Genomic DNA, 19,848 nt, shown 5'->3' with positions numbered 1-19,848 from the left:
TTTTCACATGTGACCTCCCAGACATCTGACCTCCTTCGGGTTTCCGTGTAACAACTTGTAGCAATGCTGCACCCACCCCTAAGGAGCTAAATTGCTGCAGCAAAGATCATTTTTAACTAATTAAAAACAGGTTCATTACGAGAATGAACCGAGGGATACCTACAAGCATTGGTGCTTCTGAGATCATTATTTGTCATGAGTTTATTCTTTGTAGGTTACTGCAGAAATATTTTTTTTAAACACTATTCCATAGATAATCCCTTCAATATATGCTGTTGCTACGGTTCAGGGGCACAACAGACCAATAACTCTGGATGTGTAAAGTAGAGGGGATTCGAGAGGAAACAAGGATTTTGCATCTGAAAGTGAAGGAACCAGATTTATTTATGCCCCAATCTTTGTAGTCTCCTCTGATGCACATCTTACAGTGATCATGTTATGACAAACACAAGTGTAGATTTTGGTACATGTCATGATCTTAAATAATCCTGACTGGCTGCATGAGTTGGGGAGTTTAGGAGCCCTTCAAACTGTTTAACAATAGGGATGTCAAAAGGCACTGTTTTGATGGCATCTCTTTTCTACTATGTTTGTAGACATACAGGTGAAATTAGAATTTGTCAGAACTGTATGTCTAACTGACCCCACAGCTCGGGAGCCAGATGTGTTTACACAAACTCAAGGCCATCTTTTGTTCCAGCCCAGCACGGGGTGAGGGGGGAGAAATGTTGATAATTTGCAGAGTTTTATACTTTTGCTTCAGAGCAGACCACTATTTAAAACAATAGATAATATTTGCAAAATGCTTGCAATAGAACCCCCGGTTTAAAATTTGTCCTGGAGAAGTATTGCTATGCAGCAGCAAGCTCTCAACAGGAGACTTTTGTGCATCCTTTCACACCTTCAGAAAATTTAACTACCTTTACAGAGTCAGCTACCTAATTCATGAAAGGAGTGATATATAACACTCCTTTGACTTGCACGAAGTCATGCTAATTTAAAGAACACAGTTCTGTTTTTTCCGAAGAGTTCTCAGTTGTGTTCAAAAACTCAAAGCACGCTTCAGTAATAGGTATCTGTACTCTCCTTGGTGTGAAGTTGATGTAAAACTGCCACCTATAGAGAATGTCAGCACAACTAATACAGCCACCAACGAGAGGGTGACCTACAGGGCACAAAATAGAACAATGTGCCCTAAAAGGGGTAAGATTCACGGCACTATGTTCATGTTGCACCGAAGTAAGATGAATAAAAGTGAAAATGGCTATAAACTCTGTATGGTAAGGATTGATATTAGCACCAAATGCATTTAATGTCCAGGTCACTAATGACCTGGAAGGTGTAAAAAAATAATGAAATTTTCAGAGGAAACTAAAGATTATTTCTGCAAACATCTGCTTGTGCAGATTTTCAAGGGGAGCAATTATTGTCTTCAGCGGGATTACTCCCATCCACACAATTACACCTAATTTAGTTCTGACAAGATCAGGGACAATGCTGGAAAGATCTCAGATTGCTATGCAGAAAGTGAGAACTAATACAAGCAAATTCAGATAATTATAGCAGCAGCTAGGAAACTGAAAACCAAGATTTAGACACAACAAAATCAAACAAATACAATATGGTGTAAATCAGCAGGAATAAGAAAGCCCAGCATCTAAACATCCACCAAAACTTTTCATGAAATATCTAAAAAGTCTTGAAGCATACATCTTAATACAGCAACAAAGCAGGCTAACGTATTTTCGGATTGATTACTCAAAAATTTCCTGGAGCAAATAAAAAGCTTTCTATAAGGCTGTTTTATAGTTACTTTGGAGGTACCCTTCCTGTCAGAAAATAGGGACAAAAAAGCATGAATAGGGGGAAAATAAAACTGAGAACTGTCTTCTGGTTAGCAGACATCATATATCATTTTTTCAAGTGATGACTAAGCAGAATGTGGCCATACCTGCCCACAAATATTTTCATGACGTAAACATCAAGACAACAGATGATTTATTTAAAGTTCAAGTAGGCAGAGCTAGAATTAACAGGGGGGGAGGGGGGAAAGAAAAAGAAATTATGCAGACTAACAAGAGCATTTCTGGCACTGAATCACATAAAACTGTACAAGGCCAAATGAAGGCTAAAAGTCTCTCATCTTTGAGACACTGAGACAAAGTGAGATGAAGATGTGCCAACTGCAAGATGGACGATGTTGTGATTGCCTGGAACTTCACAATGTTGCAGAGATTTGTCATGGCGTAAACCTTATTCACTCTGTCACCATGGCATTAATAATACATTCAGAATAACTTACGATGCCCATGAGAAATTAAATTGATGACTCAAGTTTTCTGGATTGTAGTCTAATAAAGGTAATGATTTGTTCTTTTTCTGTAGAAATGTGAGTTCATCAAGGCTGCAGAAGGAAAGGCTATCAAAAGAACTATATAACGCTGCATAAAAGATACACCGCAAAAGCAATTTCACGGAGGTGACATAATGGTGACAACACTAAGAAAAGTTTTCTCTAAATCTGAGATTTATTATTGTTTCAGTGGTAGGTCTTGTCAGACACAGCAGACACATGAAATGATAGGAAAGTGGAGTTATATAGTAACACTGAACATTTTCTATTCTTACACTTCTTTTTTTTTTGCTGGTCCTGAAGCCCCTGACAAGTTACTGACTTTGTGGGAAAGCAGGGTTTTCTTAGCTTCACTAATTCATTATTCAAAGCCTGTTTTGCTGCTTACACCATTTCTACAGTTTTAGCTCTTTAATTCAACAGCACTGATGCTCTTTTTCCAATATTAGTAATCAGTGGTAGTTAATAACAATCTAAGCAATTACAGGCAGGCATAGGCCTACCATGGAAAAAAATATGAACAACTGAACTAAAAAGGTAATTAAAAAACTCAACAGGAGTGACATGGAAAATAATAGAGGAGATGATGGAAGAGATTAAAGAAGGACAACAAAGCAGGGAGAGGACCAGAAGTGAATAATGAACAGAGGAGAGGCTGGTGCGAGGAAGGATACCCAGTAAGAATAACAGAATTAGACAAAATGATCTAGAGAGCAAAATAAGATGGGAGTGAAAGGGAGATGGTTGAGAAGAAAGGAAGATCAGATCCTTTAACAAGAGCAAAAGATGAATCCATCAGATCAAATTAAACCACAGAAATTTGACCACTGTAAAATAAATTGTAAGTAGAAGCATGAGAGTACAGAGGAAACTGGGTAGTAGTGGAGTGAAAGCAGAGAAATGGAATGGACCGGCTAATAAGTAAAAATTCTGGCAGTTGTTGGCAGCTCTGGCTTTCTTTTCTTTGCACAAGTTACTTGATCTCTCTGAGACAATGTAATTCCACTAAGGAAGGCTTTCTCAAACCGTCTTCAGAGCTCATTGATAATTTTTAGTGTTCAATTAACACCAGTCTAGGAAGGTTCAGTGAAACTGTAGCAATCTCAAGATAATATTTTTTAGGGTATGCTCAATATCATTTTAATAATACTGACTTAGTAGAAGTAGTTTAAGCCCCTTCATATTGATGCAAAAAAGTTGGTCAGAAAATGCAACAAAGCAGTGAGCTCTCATTAATAAAAGAAATGCAAGACATAATATGTCTTATTGCACATTTACATTAGGGACTGTATGTTTCAATGAATTGTCTTATTTCCACACAAAAAGGACGTTATCAGTATTAATAGAGCTGAATGTAGATCAAGCTGAGAAGCAAAGAATGATAAGACTTGATCTAAGTTTTGTTGAGCAGAAAGATTATAAATACTCTATAAAGCAGAAGAGACCTCAAAATTGGATCTAGTAATGAGATTTCATATAAATTGGGTTCAGTACATAGCACCTCTGATAAATCTGAGCGAGGAATTTCAATAACACACACATGCGCTACAAAAACCTGTCTAGTGGTATCACTATAAAGTATCAAATTAAATATCTTATTTGAATATTGACTGTAGACAGAATATTAAGTAAAAAAATCAATATTCAAAATATTCTGGATTATTTTATAGAGTTATGCATCAACATCAAATTCGGTCTTACAAAGTTTTATCTAGATTTGCTGAACATAAGAACTGAAATGATTTTTAAATTGAGGAACAGAATATGGATACCCCAAAAAATAGAATTATATTACATGACTCTCTAATATACTTTGAGTGCTATTTATCCCTAAAGGTAGAATACTTACAGGCTTTCGAGTTGGGGTAACTTGAACAGAATGGTAAAATTCCGGTTGGACTCGGCTGCTTTTCTTGATTTTTCTTTTTCTTACAGAAGTTTCCTGCTCACTTAGATGGTGAGCTTCCACTATAGGCTGTGTTTCCTCAAGGCGAGGTGCTGCACGTCTTCGAGCATGACGAGGACTTGATCTAAAGCCCTGTGACAGAAAAAGGCATCATCGTGTTTGGCATCTCCCTGAATGGAGCCATGTAACATCAGCAAAATCACACAGGATCTTAACAACGACTTGAGGTATTGGCATGCTCACCTTACATTAATGGAATGTCCATATATACTGCATGTAACAATAAAGAGATGTTGCCAAGTGCTGATAATATCACATAGATTATTGACACAGCTAGTAGCAGTAACTCCTGTTGCTTTTCTTTATAAGCTCATACTTTTAGTTATTTTTAACTAAATAGTTCTAATTTAAAATTTATAATTAAAATTTTCCAGGTTAATTCTTGGCCTCACGAGAAATTGTTTTAGGGAATGTGGGCTGCAAAGGTGCGTTGTTTTTTTTTTTTTTTTTTCCTGAGAATGAAAATGAAGACAAATTGGTAGATTATAACCAACATTTCTTGTAAAGAGTTCAGATAGTGCTAGAGTTTGGGGAAAATCCTACCATTTGGAATAAATAATTAAGACAGAGTGCTCTCTTTTGCTCTTGTCTGAGAAATACAGATATATTTGGCCAAATTAATAAACTCAGGAAAAGCCGCCCTTCAGAAATGCTCTTCAGAGGCTTGCGGAGAAAACCTCTGAGCATCATCCAAAATGGTTCATGGCCTTATAGAATTTCATTCCTTTAATGGCAACATATATAATGCTATCCCTGTATTGCTACCTGCAGAGCATTTACAATGAGCATTCTCTCATTTTATCGAGTCCCCTCATGAGCATGCACAAGCCTGACATGCACCATTTGTACTGAATACAATGTTGGTTGATATTAAACTTGGCCAGGTTGTAATATCCATTAACTTAGTCACATCAGCTTTCAGATTAAGTGAGCCAGATCTATGTCCTTAGTGACAGTCTGCAGTTTAAAGGCTACACTTCCTTTCAAAGCTAAGAATAGATGCAATAATTCCTGATTTTCTAACTTCTTTTCTTCTGGGTAAATATCTCTGCTGAAGTCCTTATGTAACAAAGCCAGCATTCAGAAATGGCTGGTCCATAGAAAGATTCAAACTTCTCCAAGGTTGGATTTTAGATAAAACTAAATAAATTTGTTCTGTGACTCCAAATATCCTGAATTCCTGTCAGCAGAAAACTAGTGGGAACAATAAATTTCCATATAAACCTGCTGGGGTTTTTTCCTCATTCCCTTAGCTTTTGAGTTTTGTGTTTTGTTTTGCCTTTTTTGTTGTTGTTTTAATTAAAAAGTCAGCATAGCAAAGTTATGCTAAAATGCTGTTATGAAGCAATCAAAAGTAGATGTATGGCTCTGTGAAAATAGGATTTACTCCTCTAATGTTCATGTGACTGCAAGGGAGGACAGCAACAGTCTGTTCTGGACACTCAGACAGACAGACAGGTGTCTTCATTGTTCTCCATTAAGTAAATAAATCTTTAAATGGCCAAAACACACAAACACATATTTTCATACACATGCTCGTGATTGCTACAGATACATATGGCATGCAACAGATGATGTGAAAAGGCTGAAGTGACATGGTGAAGTAAATTCCAGGTAATAACATTCTACTCCTGAACACTGGAGAAGAGAGACAGGAATAGAGACCAGCTCTACTCAGTCAGTCTGGGATGTTCTTATATGTGGTGCATCAGGGCTATGAAATACATATGATGCAGGGGTATGGACAAAATTTCTTCAGTCTTTTTTTATGATCCCTCTTACTCTACTGAAGCAATAGAATTGTTCAGATTACAGATAGGGACAGACTTTGACACCCTGTATCCCGATGGAATCCATATCAACCAAAGCAAGCAGTACAGTGAAAGCCACGGCACCAGAAGATCTGCACCGATTTAGGACCTCCAAACGTTCAGAGATGTAGATCTGTGAAACACTCTGCCACACTATTGCAGTGGCAAAGCTTATTGCCCCATTTTTTTCCCTACACTGTGAAACAGCTAACAGATACTTACAATGTATCTGTCATTCAACCTGATACTAGGAACTATTCAGGATGGCAGGAAAAAATACAACACAGGGAGCCTACTATTACAGAGCTTACCGCTCATGGAAATTTTCTTTTAGAAAAAATGTTAGTGTGTATCAGGGATTATTCCATACTAAACGAAAATATTCCTCAAGCGACTAAAATACCCAGCAAATATATTCCAAATTTTGAAATCAAAACAGATTTTCTAAATGCATTATTGTTCATTCACACATGATGGCTACTGGCCGAAGCCTTGTGATATACCCTGCACTGCAGCTGTTCCCTCACCACACTCCCATTAGCTGGATAAAACTCTTCTGGAAAGTATGTTTATGTAACAGAAGAATTGATAGAAGCTAAGCAGCTCTGTAAGTGCTTAGAAACGCATGCCAAATAGGGATTTAAGTATGTGAATCTGTCTCACTGAGTGGCTTCACCTCAAAATATGTCAAGGTTTACTGATTGAGTATTATGCTTCAATATGAAAAAGTCACCTGTGACCCAGAAAAATCTGTTTATAGACAATGCTTTGCTTTGACATTTTATATATTTTTCTCTTTTGCTCTTTATTACTAGCAGGAAAATGGGATCTTTATCTCTTTAAGAGCTCATCTGCTTCTGTTTGCTGAAGCTTATTCTTCTCTTGAAGTCATAATCTGCCTGCAGTATCACAAATGGTTGCTGTGGGGAGGATTATAATGTGATAAAGGCAGAGGATCATGATTTCAGGTGGAAAATTAATTCCATATCAACAAAGATAATGTTGCAAGGGCAGAGTCCTCAGACCAAAACCCAGAATGCTTACTCATTCCTGCTATGAGACTTTGCCAGAACAAAGACTCAGATCTGGAAAATTTCAAAATTTGGTAGTGAAAAATAAAGGCAAGAGTTAAAAGTGATTATGGAAGTTAAAAGTAAATTATGGAAGCTGCTACACCTATGATCACTGCAAAACTAGAATCGCCAGTGATTCATTCCAAACACTGAAATGAACTAAAGCTTCTTGTGTCATCTGCGTTATTTATCCTTCAGTTTAGCCCAGAATTGAAAAAATGCTATTAATACAGCAATCAAAATAAAAAATGTGGAAATCACAAATATCTGTTTGGCAAAGACATCACTATTCTAGATGTTAAGTCAATGCTCAAAGAAGAGCAAAAAAATTTACAAAATATTCAGGGAAGCACAATACATCACCTGAGACCAAATTACTGAGGAAACGCTGGAGATTTTAGAATCACATTGATAATACAGTGAGGTTGCTCTAACACCATTAAGCAATTTGTAATTTCCACTATCATGTGAATGCTGTGTCACTGGGCAGTGACAAACTTTTTCTTGTTCTTTGCACTGAGAGGGAGTTGCTCATTAGTAGACCCTACTGCCTGACTCATTTTTGTGCCTGTAAAATTCTGAAATAAGGCAAACCAATAAAAACCTCAACTATGTATTTTAGAAAATCTATCTTCCAAAGACTAAAATAGCTGCACAAATATTTACACCAAAGTATTCTCTCTTAAAGAAACAACACAGATGATCATCAGAACCAGTTTTAGATATATCAGAGGAAGACAAGAGGCAAACTGAACCTGAGATTATCTTCTCTCCAAAAGCATTCATGTGCATCCTTCCGGTTAGAGTCAGTTTGAATCCATGAAGAATGTTCTCCCTAATTGTACTCTACAGTCAGCAGGACTAGAGAGGTGTCTCTAGAGGCTGTTGCAGAGCCAAAGCCTAGTCCACCTGCTCTCGAGGGAACTTTTCTGTCTGAGGAAGCAGGCTAGGGAAATCAGCCTCTTCTATCTGAAATTCATCCTTTTAAGTCTCCTCTGAAATTGTGAGGTGGGATTTTTTTCATGGAATGAAGTGTGATAATATTGAAAGAACCTGTTCTATCTTTACACCCAAATCAGTGATGACTGTTGCCAGCCTGGGCACTGCATGCCAGAGAACACCATGTAAAATTGCTTTCACAGTAAGGTGTTCTGTAAAAAAATAGCTTCTTATCCAGCCAAGTTTTAACTTCATATCTCTAATTCAGTGACCAATTTCTTGTCTAGAGAAACACATGTGGGTTTCCTCTGACCAAAGTTCATCAGACCTCCCCTCCCTGGGTTGCCCTTTAACCCACTGAAGCCAGCAGGGCAGATGAACCATTCACTAACAGCATCTATTTCTCTGCCTGTAATAGGAGCCCAAGCTGACTACTTCACTTATAGAAATCCATACCGTCAGCATCCAAAATTAGATAGGATGGATCAGGCCTATGATGATTAGGATTTGATCTGCCTTCAATACAGTATTCATCATTCCATACATATTTTATCATCAGACTTCCTCCTTCTTTTCCTCCATCTACATGAAATGATTCTGGTCTCTTGTATAATTTTTTTTCCTCTGAGATGTTTACATTTCCTTATTCACAGACATTACTCTTGCTGGATCCCTGTAATTCAGTACACTACTCTTATAAATCCATATTACTGACATATATAATAGTAGAATGTTTCCCATCCCATCTTCTCTCTTATGAGGCTGTACATCTAAAAGTGGTTGTCACTGAACTGTCAAAAGTCATTCAGAAGTCCCTTTCTGGAGACCATAAACCTAAAAATTAGGAAAGAGGCTAAAGGCTTTTCTCTGTAATATACTCAACTTTGCACCTCTGAACATCATTTGTGTGTTTATTTGCCCTGTTTCTTCAGTGTGGTCTGGTATTTGATAATCAAGTATGTCATACTCTGCTAACCTTGTTATGTTTTTGCTTATTCTCATTCCTAATTCATCCATCATAAAACCCATGAATTTGAAACATCCTAAAAACCTTGACTAACTTTTGTTGATTTGTTTTTGTTTGTTTGTTTTTTAATTTACAGATAAGGATATTTTGAAAAATGTGTTGAACCTTTTTCTTTCACTCTCTTAGTTTTTCTGTGTTTATTTCTAATTCTTTGTCTGGTACTTGAATAGCACCATATGAATACATCAGTGTTATCCCATGTGTGCATTATTGCTTTAGTGATATGAATCTCTGACTTATCCATTCTTTCAATGCACAATTGTATTAATTCATCAGATCCTTTTCCTTTCCATTCTAGCTTCTACTAATCCTACTGCCTTCATCATACATTATCTATTATTTTTATGCTCGATAAGAAACCATATTCAGTTTTCATTTTTTCCAGTGTATAAGTATTTTGTATAGAATATATTGGGTGAACTTGAACCCAACCTTTCTAGCCAGTATGTGTTTTTGGAGTCAACAAACATTAATATCATCAAGGTAAGAGTGCATTATCTCATGTCCAGCTGAAGTCAGTAGAAATCTTTGCATTAACTTCAGTGGGCACTGGACTGCAGCCCAGTTTACCTTCTGGCAGAACTTCAGTAAATCACAGAAAAAGTGCTAGCTTGCATTAAGCCATAATTCAAAGACAACAGAACTCAACTGTGTTTGCAAAGGCCTGTAGAGATATTTGAATAAGTCCTGTAGATTAATGCACTTTTTAAGGTGCACTAATGGATATCAAAGCCAAAAGAAGTTCAGGTAGGATATCCAACCTCATGTGATTGCTTTTAAGGTTTTTGACTTCTGGTTGTGCGTGCATGAGAATTGCCATCTATTACCATTGCCAATTAATGGCCTCAAGAAACAGTCTTCAAACTGTCAGTTACCGCCTGTTTAAAGCTTGAAACTTTTATTTATATGCAACCTACAACACCTTAGGGCCTGAGCCATTAAAATGCATAATATCAAACCTGTTCTCAAGACACTGGCGTTCTCAGCTGTTTTGCAGTCAGGCTGAAACAGAATTAAACCCTATAGTTGGAGTACCTACTTGAACTAAAAAGGGAGGTTTGATGCAATAACTTTATTGTATGAAATTCCCTGCACTCTGAAAGAGAGAAATCTAAGATTCTGCCTGCTACAAAGAGAAACATATATATATATATGCATCTGTATTGTAAGAATAGTTTCAAAAAGTGACCCAGATTGCATTATTCCCCTCATTCCTCTTCCATCATGACTTCCATCCCAAATACCATCAGTTTACAAAGAAACAAAAACAACAACAAACCCCCACAACCAACACTTATTTAACTGCCAGTTCTGCAAGTTCAACCCAAAATCCAAGATTCAAGTTAAATTTTCTGAGCTATTTATACATTCTCTTTAATAGTGAAGATCGCTAAGTAATGCAAAGTCTTAATTTTCTATCATGGGAAGATTACCTACACTGACTGGGTGTATTACTTCGCAAACACCCAAGGTGGATGCAACTGCATTTGATTTTATCAGGATTCTTTCTCGATTCTATCAGGACTAAAAAAGAGCCTGCAACCTTTTTGTTTGTGTGTGTGGTTCTCTTGATTTTATTTTTTTAATCTTACAAAGGGTTCTTCCCATCAAGATCTGAATGAGGATTTAAAACATAAAATGTATGATTTTACATTCAATTTCTCATTCCACTCCCTCATTAGCAAGCTTTCACTGATGCTTCTTCACATGCCTTATGTTATTTTAGGGGATATTATTCTTATCTTCTAAACCTAAACTCTAAGCAGTGCTGGAACCATTTCTCAAATATTGAAGACTGTGATTTGGCAAGTGTCATATTCCAAGATAAGTCCACACATTCAAAGGCATCTAAAGCAATTGTCTTTTACATAACCTGAACAAGATTGCTCTTCTAAAGGAGTTCAAGAAATAGAACATCAATAGCCTGCTTTCCAGTTAATAAGCAAGTACCTGAGTATATACAAAGGAGCCTTTGTGTGAAGCTAGGTTTAGGTGTGAATTTAGAATACAGTTTCTAATAACCCATGCTGTGTTACACTTCTGTTTTACATGACGTTTTTAGTTTTTCCTGTCATAAGGTCAGGACTCTGGTCAAGCACAGGTAAGCTGTACCACTAGGAAAATCTGATGATCTGCAAGCAAATAGCCAAATAGCACGCCCAGTCATGCCTCAAGATACCCCTTAAATACTCTTTCCTGTCTAAACCTATAAGCCACAAAAGCTGACCTGTTCTCCAAGCAGTCCTATCATTCTCTGACAAGAAGGCTTGCAGCTTTCCACTGCTGCCTTGCCTTTGCAATTGTTTCTCCCACTTCCTTCCCTGTTACCTCAGCACTGCAAGCCTACAGTAGGAAGGGAACAATTATTTAAGAACAAAAACAAATCAGAAAACTCCTTAATCAGTGGTCTGCAAGGGAAGTTTGATTTAAAATATACTAATGCATTCCTCAAGCATGTCCCTTTTCTACCTCTGATTCCTTCATTTTCCATCTCATCATGTCTCCTCATCTTGGGCAGTGTCCAGTATACATTAAGAATCTGCCATAAGAAATTTTCTTTAAATATTAAAATACAGCAAGAAGGAGAATAAGAAATAACAGAGATTGCTAAAGCATTGCAGTGCTGCACAACATCTAGTACAAAGAAATTACTGTCCTCTGTCCAGTGTGCTTGTTTGAAACAAACTGGTAAGCAAATTTATGCTACCACAGCATGTGAAGATGGGTCTGCATTTTTTCAGTTATAAAATAGATGCAGAACTGATGAGAGACTTAGCAGGAATATATTAGAAAAAAATACCTAGGTTGGAATTCAGATATCTATTAAGATACCCAGATTCAGATACCAACAATCTACCTGAACAGATCTCTGCTTCAGCAGCAACTAGACTGAGCTCCTTTTATTACCAATAAAAACTTTAGTTGACACATTCAGTGAGGCTCAAAGAACCATTCAGCTCATCCTGAAGCAGACGCCTACACCAGGTCAGCTGAGGTGCTCTACAGATTATAGGCTGTAAATGCCTACAGTGAGCTTATTGGGCTGCATAACAGGATGCTGGTTTTGCAAAGTCACTTTCCAACTCCAGCCACACTTCACATGAAGGAAGGTAGCGGCAGCAGATCAGAAGGGAACGATGCCTTGAGCTGGCAGTATCATTTTATTCTCTCTAGAACATTATGTATTTCAGTATAGTTAATGCTATCAATTTATATAATCATCAAATAAGTCTGTAAGAACTATGTTTCACTTCCAGTCCGCTCTACTATCTACCTTGCCGTCCTGAAGCCGAGTGCTGTAATTAAACAGCTGAGTGGACAGGGGAGATAAGGATTTTGGCACAACTTGCAAGGTTTCTTTGCCCAAACATCAACTGCAGTTAGCTTCTGTGGCTGATGTGGTGTTTTCACACTTCAGTCGCAACTCATGTTTCATTCCCGCTGATGAGTCAGGAACAGCAAAGCTCTGACTCTCCTTGATGCAAGGCAGTAGGGCACGAGGGAGCGCAGCAGGGGCTCAGACACTTTGCATACTAGAAGTATCCACATAACAGGTACCCAGGCTCACCAGTGAACTAGAAGCACAAGGAATAAGCTTTAAAACAAGGCAGTTTTGCTAGATCTAGGTTTAGATCAGCTGTCTCAGCTGGGAGCCTGACAACATGCTAACAGATCTCTGCCACACAGCGCTGAGTCCTTGCCGCGGGAAGCTGCAGGAGCCCACGTGCTCCCTCCACAGAGCCTGAGACCCCTCCAGGCTGCAGAGCAAGGGGGGCAGGCTGAGAGGCTGCAGCTCTGCATGTCTGACACAACCAGGCCAAAAAAGCCCAGCTCAGCTGAATCAGATCCTATATGAAAACAGCAAGGTGACTTCATCCTGTGCTCTGCGCATTCTTCCATAGCACATCAAAGGTGCCTCTCCTTAAAGAAGTCTGGGAATGGAAGAGAGTGTGAGTGAGATTTCCATATCCTTTGAAAACAGACATAACAGCCTTGGAGCAGCCACAGCCCTGAGGGTCGCAGTACCCTGTTCATGTGGTGCTCTCTCATTTAATACCCTCAGCCTAAAGTGCTGAGCTGTTTCTGAAGGGGCATCCACAACCTCATCTGTCACCATTATAATCTAACCACAGTAACTGAGAAATCAATGAAGATGATTAAGCTTCTCTTAGCTGTATGTGGTCTATGGACCCCTGCATGATACTTTCTGTCTGTGTAAAAACAGTTTCTGTAGCAGAGCAGATGTGGTAAAACATGCACTCACCAGAAGTATGACCTCAGCTGTTTTAATTCACTGTTTCAATCTGAGGTTAGTTGAGCTAGCTAGAAGTTCCCATTCTGTACCTGTGTACAATGTGGCTGTTAACAGACGGATGGCCACAAGCCATGCTCCACCTGCATCCCCTTGAAACCAGGGCTCTGCTTGTGTGTACCGGGAGTGTGCCCTGGCGTACAGCAAAACAGAAGCTGCTGCCTCATCTAAAACATACTTCCAGAGATAACAGTAGATACTGAGAAGCCTGGATATCTAAATACTTACATGATATCTAGGAGTTTGTTGGAATAACTGTATTAATGGGAAACTAAAGAGTAAGAACTTTTATGAGGTAGCTTATGCAGCGGTTGTCTGTATCCTGTTAGAGAACTGTGGAGATGTGTTCATTTACAATGCAGGTCCCGAGACCATGCCTGACCACCGATATGGACCATGACACAATGTCAGTACTTTATCAGGTGATTGATGGAGCTAGGAGGAGATCCCCTCAGCATTTTAATGTTCTGCAGACTGTCAGAAGCCACAGCAGAGATTCAGACAACCAGAAAGCTATATAAATATGTCAGGGATTTCTACACTACACTTTAGCACAGAGCAGAGGTACCCAAGTTAACTCCTCTGAAGCTGGTTTAGTTCAGGAACCCAAGTGGTCTTGCTGCAGCAACTGGGCAATTGCCATATTTTGTGATGCAATTACCAAACAGGCTGTTCCTCAGCACAGACCAATGCTTGCTGGGCTATCTAAAGGCAGCACTGCACTGACTAAAGCTGACAAAAAGTGATGGACAGACGACATATAGTAAGCCAAATCTCAGTGATACCTAGTTTGTCATGTGACAGCTCAGTGTGACATACCCTGTCTGGGCCACATTATTGGACATGTTACTGAAAAACAGACAGAAGGATTTGTCCTTATACAGTATAACCTGTATGTATTCCTGTACATTCTTCCATTCATTCCTGTACATAAGTGCTTTCATACATCTAAGAAAACAATTTCTTTTCCCTTGAACCTGTTCCTTAACTCTTAGACAGCTAATGGAAAAATAGTTTAAACAACCTGGGGGGAAAGCATGTCAAACACAAAGGTAAAGTATTTTCAGGCTAATTCAGCTCTGCAAAGACAAGGACACATCCTTTCAATAGGTGAATGAATGTATTTTTCTGGCTAGTCCTGCATGTTTCTGGTGCTCCTTGAATGCACTCCCTCCAATCAAACAGAAGACTCAAATTCAGCTTGGAGGGTCTGCCGATTTCTCTTTTCACTGGAGCTGTACATATCTGGAGCAGTTTATAAATAGCTGCAATGCTCAGGATGAATTATTGTGCAACTCTTCAAAGACTATTCATTATTGTTTTGTAGAATATCTGAACTGTATTTTTAGGCAACTGTCTCACAATCAGCCTCAGAAGGGGGACGATTATGGCAAAGGTATGCTTACGGATAAATTCATGAACACTTTTTCTGGGCAAAGTAATAAATTCATTTCCCAGAGACTGTTGTACTATAGTTTTCCATCCATTGTACCACAATTGATGATTTAGAAAATCCATTTGCTCTTAAAAATTATCATCAGTCTTGGCTGACCTATTTCACTACAGTCTTGTCACAACAATATACCGAATACATATAACATTGTAGGCACCGTTCAGTGTACTAAGAAGAAAACGTGGGGTCTGCAAAACTCAAACTACCAAATATTATTCATTTGCTACAGCTGTGGTTAACACATGCTGCCAGCCTTCCTAAAGAGTCTTTTCATAAAGTGTCAACTCCTGTTTGCCTTACTGGTTTGTCTAGTCCCACCTGAGTTATGTGGAGTCAGGATTTACAGTGGGCTCTAAAACTTCTATGGATTTGTTTCCTAGGATTTATACCTGTAGGTCTCAGTGGAAGCATTCACAGGAAAATGCCCCAAAATGTATGAGTCAAAATTAAATAAATACAAAATGAAACCATGTTGCTCATGACTACCCATTGACACTGATACCTTCAGTTCCTGAGATCACAGTATTTCTTTAAAAGGTAAGATAAAGGAAAACTGTAAAAGTCAGAGAAAATTTCAGGCAAAAGACATTTTTCCCCAATAACATGAAAACCACTAACTTCTGGTCTAGCAATTAGTAAAATTATCCCTTCACAGTCTCATAAACCCCAACCATTTCTAGATCCTGAATGAGGAACTTCCTTTTTCACAGTTCTCTACCACCAAATCAAAAGATATTAATAATTGTATAATTTGGATTAATTCTTTCCAGCCTAAGGACTAGAAGCTTGTTTCCTTTTTAATTGAAAGGTAAAAATCTCACATAATCCCATGAGTCCAGAGGCTTCAACAATAAGGAAAACTAATTCAGAAAGAAATTTAAATCACAAAAATGGCAACACCAACACAGTAAGCAATGCTTTTAAATTGAAAGGTACAAGTGTAAAATGCTGAACATTGAAATGTATCAATCCCAAGCCCATAAAGTACTCAAAGAAAATTCTTCTAATTCATGAGAAATCAAACTTCTACAGAGAGCACAAAAAAAATTAAATCAGTGCATCACTAATAACATTAATATTTTTAATATACATGGGTTAATAATAGTAATAATAATAATAATAATAATAATAATAACAATAATAATAATAATAATAATAATAATAATAATACAAACCATAGATCAGAGTCCCTATTTGGGTAAAACTCTCACTGAGTTATATTGTTATTTTGGTGTCATTTTTGTTTAGAACAGACATTTCATTCTACAACTGATTTTCAAAATAAAGAAAGAATAGTGCAAACAGCTACTTCAAAGTCTGATGTGTCATGCAGTAATGAATATTTCCGTTGGAAATTTACTTGTTTTCTTTTTAAAGCAATGGCATATCTAGGTCTTCCTCAGATTAGAAACATTAACTATTCTGGGTGTGATTCCTTTGTGACTTCATGGAATATCTATAGCACCTGGGGGATGTAGGACTTAAGAGCAGTTATAGTCATAATGAACTTAAGGACTGTAATAAAAATAACCTAAAAAATAGACCTGAAAAACTTCAGATGGTAGTAAATAAGTGTTAGTGGTAAGGTGTATTATCTCAGTAAACTCTCACATCTTCTTCCTGGTTAATTTTTTCTGTTATGAAGCACCTCTAACAAAGACAGACTTTAACCTACTTTATATTCATAATGATTCATGCAAATTTATCTGTTTTTGAGGCAGGAGGTCAAGTGTTTAAGTTCATTCTATAATAAGTAAAATCTGCATAGACTCTTGCTCTATTATAATGAGACATATTTTTCAGAGACATTAAAAATCAAGCCCCCCAAAAATGAACTATTTGTGGATTCAATTCACCAGTGGCATATAAAATTCAAAACAGGAGAGCTGATAATAAATACATTTTCAAATTTTGTATGTACACTCTCCCAGTATAGAGTCTTATTTTTTTAATGTGGGGGTTCAGTACTAAAGGAAAGGTATTCAATAGTTCTCACTGCATAATAGACAATGAAGGCAGGCACCACAAGAGCTATGGCTCTGGCAAAGAATCTCAACATAAATTTGCACATATCTATTTTTCCAAATATAAGGCTTTCCTGGCAGGCAGTCAATCATGCAGGAATTGCCAACCGTTCTGTAGATAGGGCAATTATAATTCTCTGTGCACTGCTGCTAGACCACCTGCACGTTCACATGTGATGGAAGTCAGATTTGAACGCAGCTCTCAGGAGATGAATGCCAACTCACTGCTATTTACTATCAATTTTCATTATCTTTTATATAATTAAGAAACGCCATTTATAACTACACCTGACAAACAACTAAGCATAGTGGGATCTAGCAGATGAACCTTGTGCTATAAAACTTGGAGTTGAGATGTTACATTCATTTGGGGGGTAGGGGAGTATGCAAAGCCCATATTTTCATGTGTATAACCCTTTGCTTTCATCAACATCTTATTGGAGTTGGAAGTGCATGATGTTTTGTGATGACGTAGATTGAGAATGCCAAATTCTGCTTTAGATAATGCTTCCAATATTTTTAATGGAAGTATGCCTGTAATTTTTTCATTAATCAATTCCCTTAGATTCATTAAAATAACATTTTACTTGAAAAAAAAATGGAAAATGAAAATTTAATTATGTCAAATGAGTCATTGTTTTCTCTTAAGAATCAAAAGTCTCATCGGATAATAAAGGGGAAAACAGCTCCACCACTTATTTAAAAGGGCAGTTTAGACCACTAGCTGCAGTGTTATCCTATCTAAACAAATGTAGAAAATTATGAAATAATATAACAGTTCTTATTGGTTTATGTTTCACTAAATGGAAGCTTCTTGGAAATGTTTTAAACTCATCTACTTCTGACTGGGTGATACGCAAATAACCACATGCTGAAGTAATAAAAATAAATTACTCTGCAAACTTCCCTTTTCAGTGTCACCATGCAGGATGGCACGTATTTCAAAAGGGTGTAACACACGAAACTTCACCTCTCTCTAGGCTCAGGATTGAATGAATTTTACATGGAAACCAAGTATTTCTTATTGGATAAACTAAATAATGAAAATAATCTTTTGATTTCCAGAGGGACACATTTGTTTGTTGACTTTACTGAAGCACTGTTCAGTCAACAACAAACCTGAGCTTTTCATAGTTTAAAGATAGGACACTCCCTATGTCATCTTCTTTTTGTGACAGTGAGTACAAATTTCAAAATACTTAAGAGTTTAAAAACTAACTGCCAATATGAACCACATTGCAAAAATATATCCCATGCACATTTTTGAAAACATTAGTCATAACTGGGTAATTTTCACACCTACAGCTGGGTAAGAAAAAAATGCAAATCATTTAAAACAAAAGATCATTTTAGTGCAAAACTCTCTCTCAAGGCTTCCAGAAAAAGAGGCAATGGCATGAAGATATGCCTTAAATCAATAGCAGGAAGCCAGGCAAGAGAAATATCCAGACAGGAGCTTTACAGGGAAGTGTGGAAACAAAGTGGATACTAAACCAAATATTATTTTACATATTTTCCCAGTAATTATGCTCCTCATTCAGAATCCCTAGGAAGTGACTGGGGTTTGGGTTATACTTTCAGCACTGGCATGTAAGAGTTTTGATTCCCCCGATCTATGAATACAAAGTCACACTTTGAGCTGCCTGCCAAACAGGCTTGTAGTCTGGATCCTTCTGGGATCTCCCACGGCAACATCTAAGCCAAGCAGGCAACTTCCCTGGCAAAGAGCAGGGCGCAGGTGAGGACTGGTGGCAAAACAAGAGCTTCTGCAGCCACAAAACTGACCAGCTCTGCACGTATTTACAGTACAGTCAATAACTGGGCTCAGGGTTGCTTTTGGATAGAGGGAGGTCTGGCACACACAGTAAGCACAGCTTTCCTGCAAGTAACCAATACCTTTGGGAATGACACAGATCGGCAGGCCGGTTAGGGTAACACAAATGAAGAGCTCATTTTGTGTTGGTGGGGGGAGAAACAGACCAAGAAATGAAAGAGGGCATTATGTTTTTCATGCAAAATGAAAAGTTCACTATGTGATTTCATTAACAAAAGACCACGACAATATGTACTTGGGTAAAGAGAACAACTTCTGACCTTGAAATTGCGTGCTAAATAAATTACCTCAGAGCGAAAGTGATGAGTTCTCATGACAGCATCTGGAAGGCAAGCAGAAAGACACACAGGCTCCACCAGCTCCACCTCGCATTTTGCTCCAGCTAACGGGTTTACCCCGTCGCTCGCCCTTTGGGGCACACTTCGGGACGGGTCTGGCCCTCCCGGCGCAGCCAGCAGCTCCGCCCGGCATTTATATTTAATTCATTGGGAAGAAGTTCAGCATAAAGTTCTGCTGCACTTGAGAGACCGGGCAGGGATGGGGGGTTCCCCATCCCCTCACCTCGCTCCCGCTAGCCGACGTTTTGCTAAGGGATGGGTGGAGACAAGGCTGCCGCAGTCCTGGGCTCGGCTTGAATTCTCTTTAAAGCCTTTGCCCGGCTAAACCGAGGCAGAGCGGCCCTCCGCTGGCAGAAACCGCGGAGTGGGCCGGGGGCACCCCCCACCGCCCTCGGGGACCGGCAGCATCTCTTACCTCGGCTCCTTGAGCGACCTGAAAAGACGGATTTGATGGGATGCCTCCCTTTCTGGAGCCTGCGGTGCCAGCAGCAGAAGAATAAAATCGTGGCAATGGTCCCCAGCAGCAGCAGGAGCAAGAAGAGGGCGCATTGGATGCTGTAGGGTCTCAGCAGGACCAGGAAAGCCGCGGCAATCATGGCTCAAGCGCCCGGCTGCCCCTGTGCGTGCGCGGGTCTGCGGCGAGCGGCGGGGGGCCGGGCAGCGCCGGGCAGCCTCTCCCCCCGGCAGCGGGGCGGGCATCGCCGCCGGCTCCGCGCTG

General features: G+C 38.7%; 1 protein-coding gene and 1 long non-coding RNA gene across 2 annotated transcripts in view; one reads left to right on the top strand and one right to left on the bottom strand.

Moving 5' to 3' along the window:
• The window catches only part of LOC114059815, a 20,559-nt gene extending 16,183 nt beyond the window's left edge, over nt 1–4,376 (top strand). The window contains exon 3 of the long non-coding RNA XR_003571741.1: nt 4,289–4,376. This is a non-coding gene — a long non-coding RNA (uncharacterized LOC114059815). The remainder of the gene's footprint in view (nt 1–4,288) is intronic.
• DST (dystonin) overlaps nt 1–19,846 on the bottom strand; it is a 303,925-nt gene extending 284,079 nt beyond the window's left edge. Inside the window, 4 exon segments of the mRNA XM_027888673.1 lie at nt 4,203–4,391; nt 19,080–19,114; nt 19,546–19,573; nt 19,575–19,846. Of these exon segments, the coding sequence (XP_027744474.1) occupies nt 4,203–4,391; nt 19,080–19,114; nt 19,546–19,573; nt 19,575–19,829 (507 nt within the window). The 5' untranslated portion in view covers nt 19,830–19,846.
• Between the last annotated feature and the right edge of the window lie 2 nt (nt 19,847–19,848).

This window comes from Empidonax traillii, unplaced genomic scaffold (assembly GCF_003031625.1).
Source record: "Empidonax traillii isolate 1590-97213 ecotype Southwest subspecies unplaced genomic scaffold, ASM303162v1 scaffold243:size714344, whole genome shotgun sequence".
NCBI classification, from domain to species: Eukaryota; Metazoa; Chordata; class Aves; order Passeriformes; family Tyrannidae; genus Empidonax; species Empidonax traillii.
Note: the sequence above shows the minus strand (reverse complement) of the source record. Positions and strands in the feature narration are given on the sequence as shown.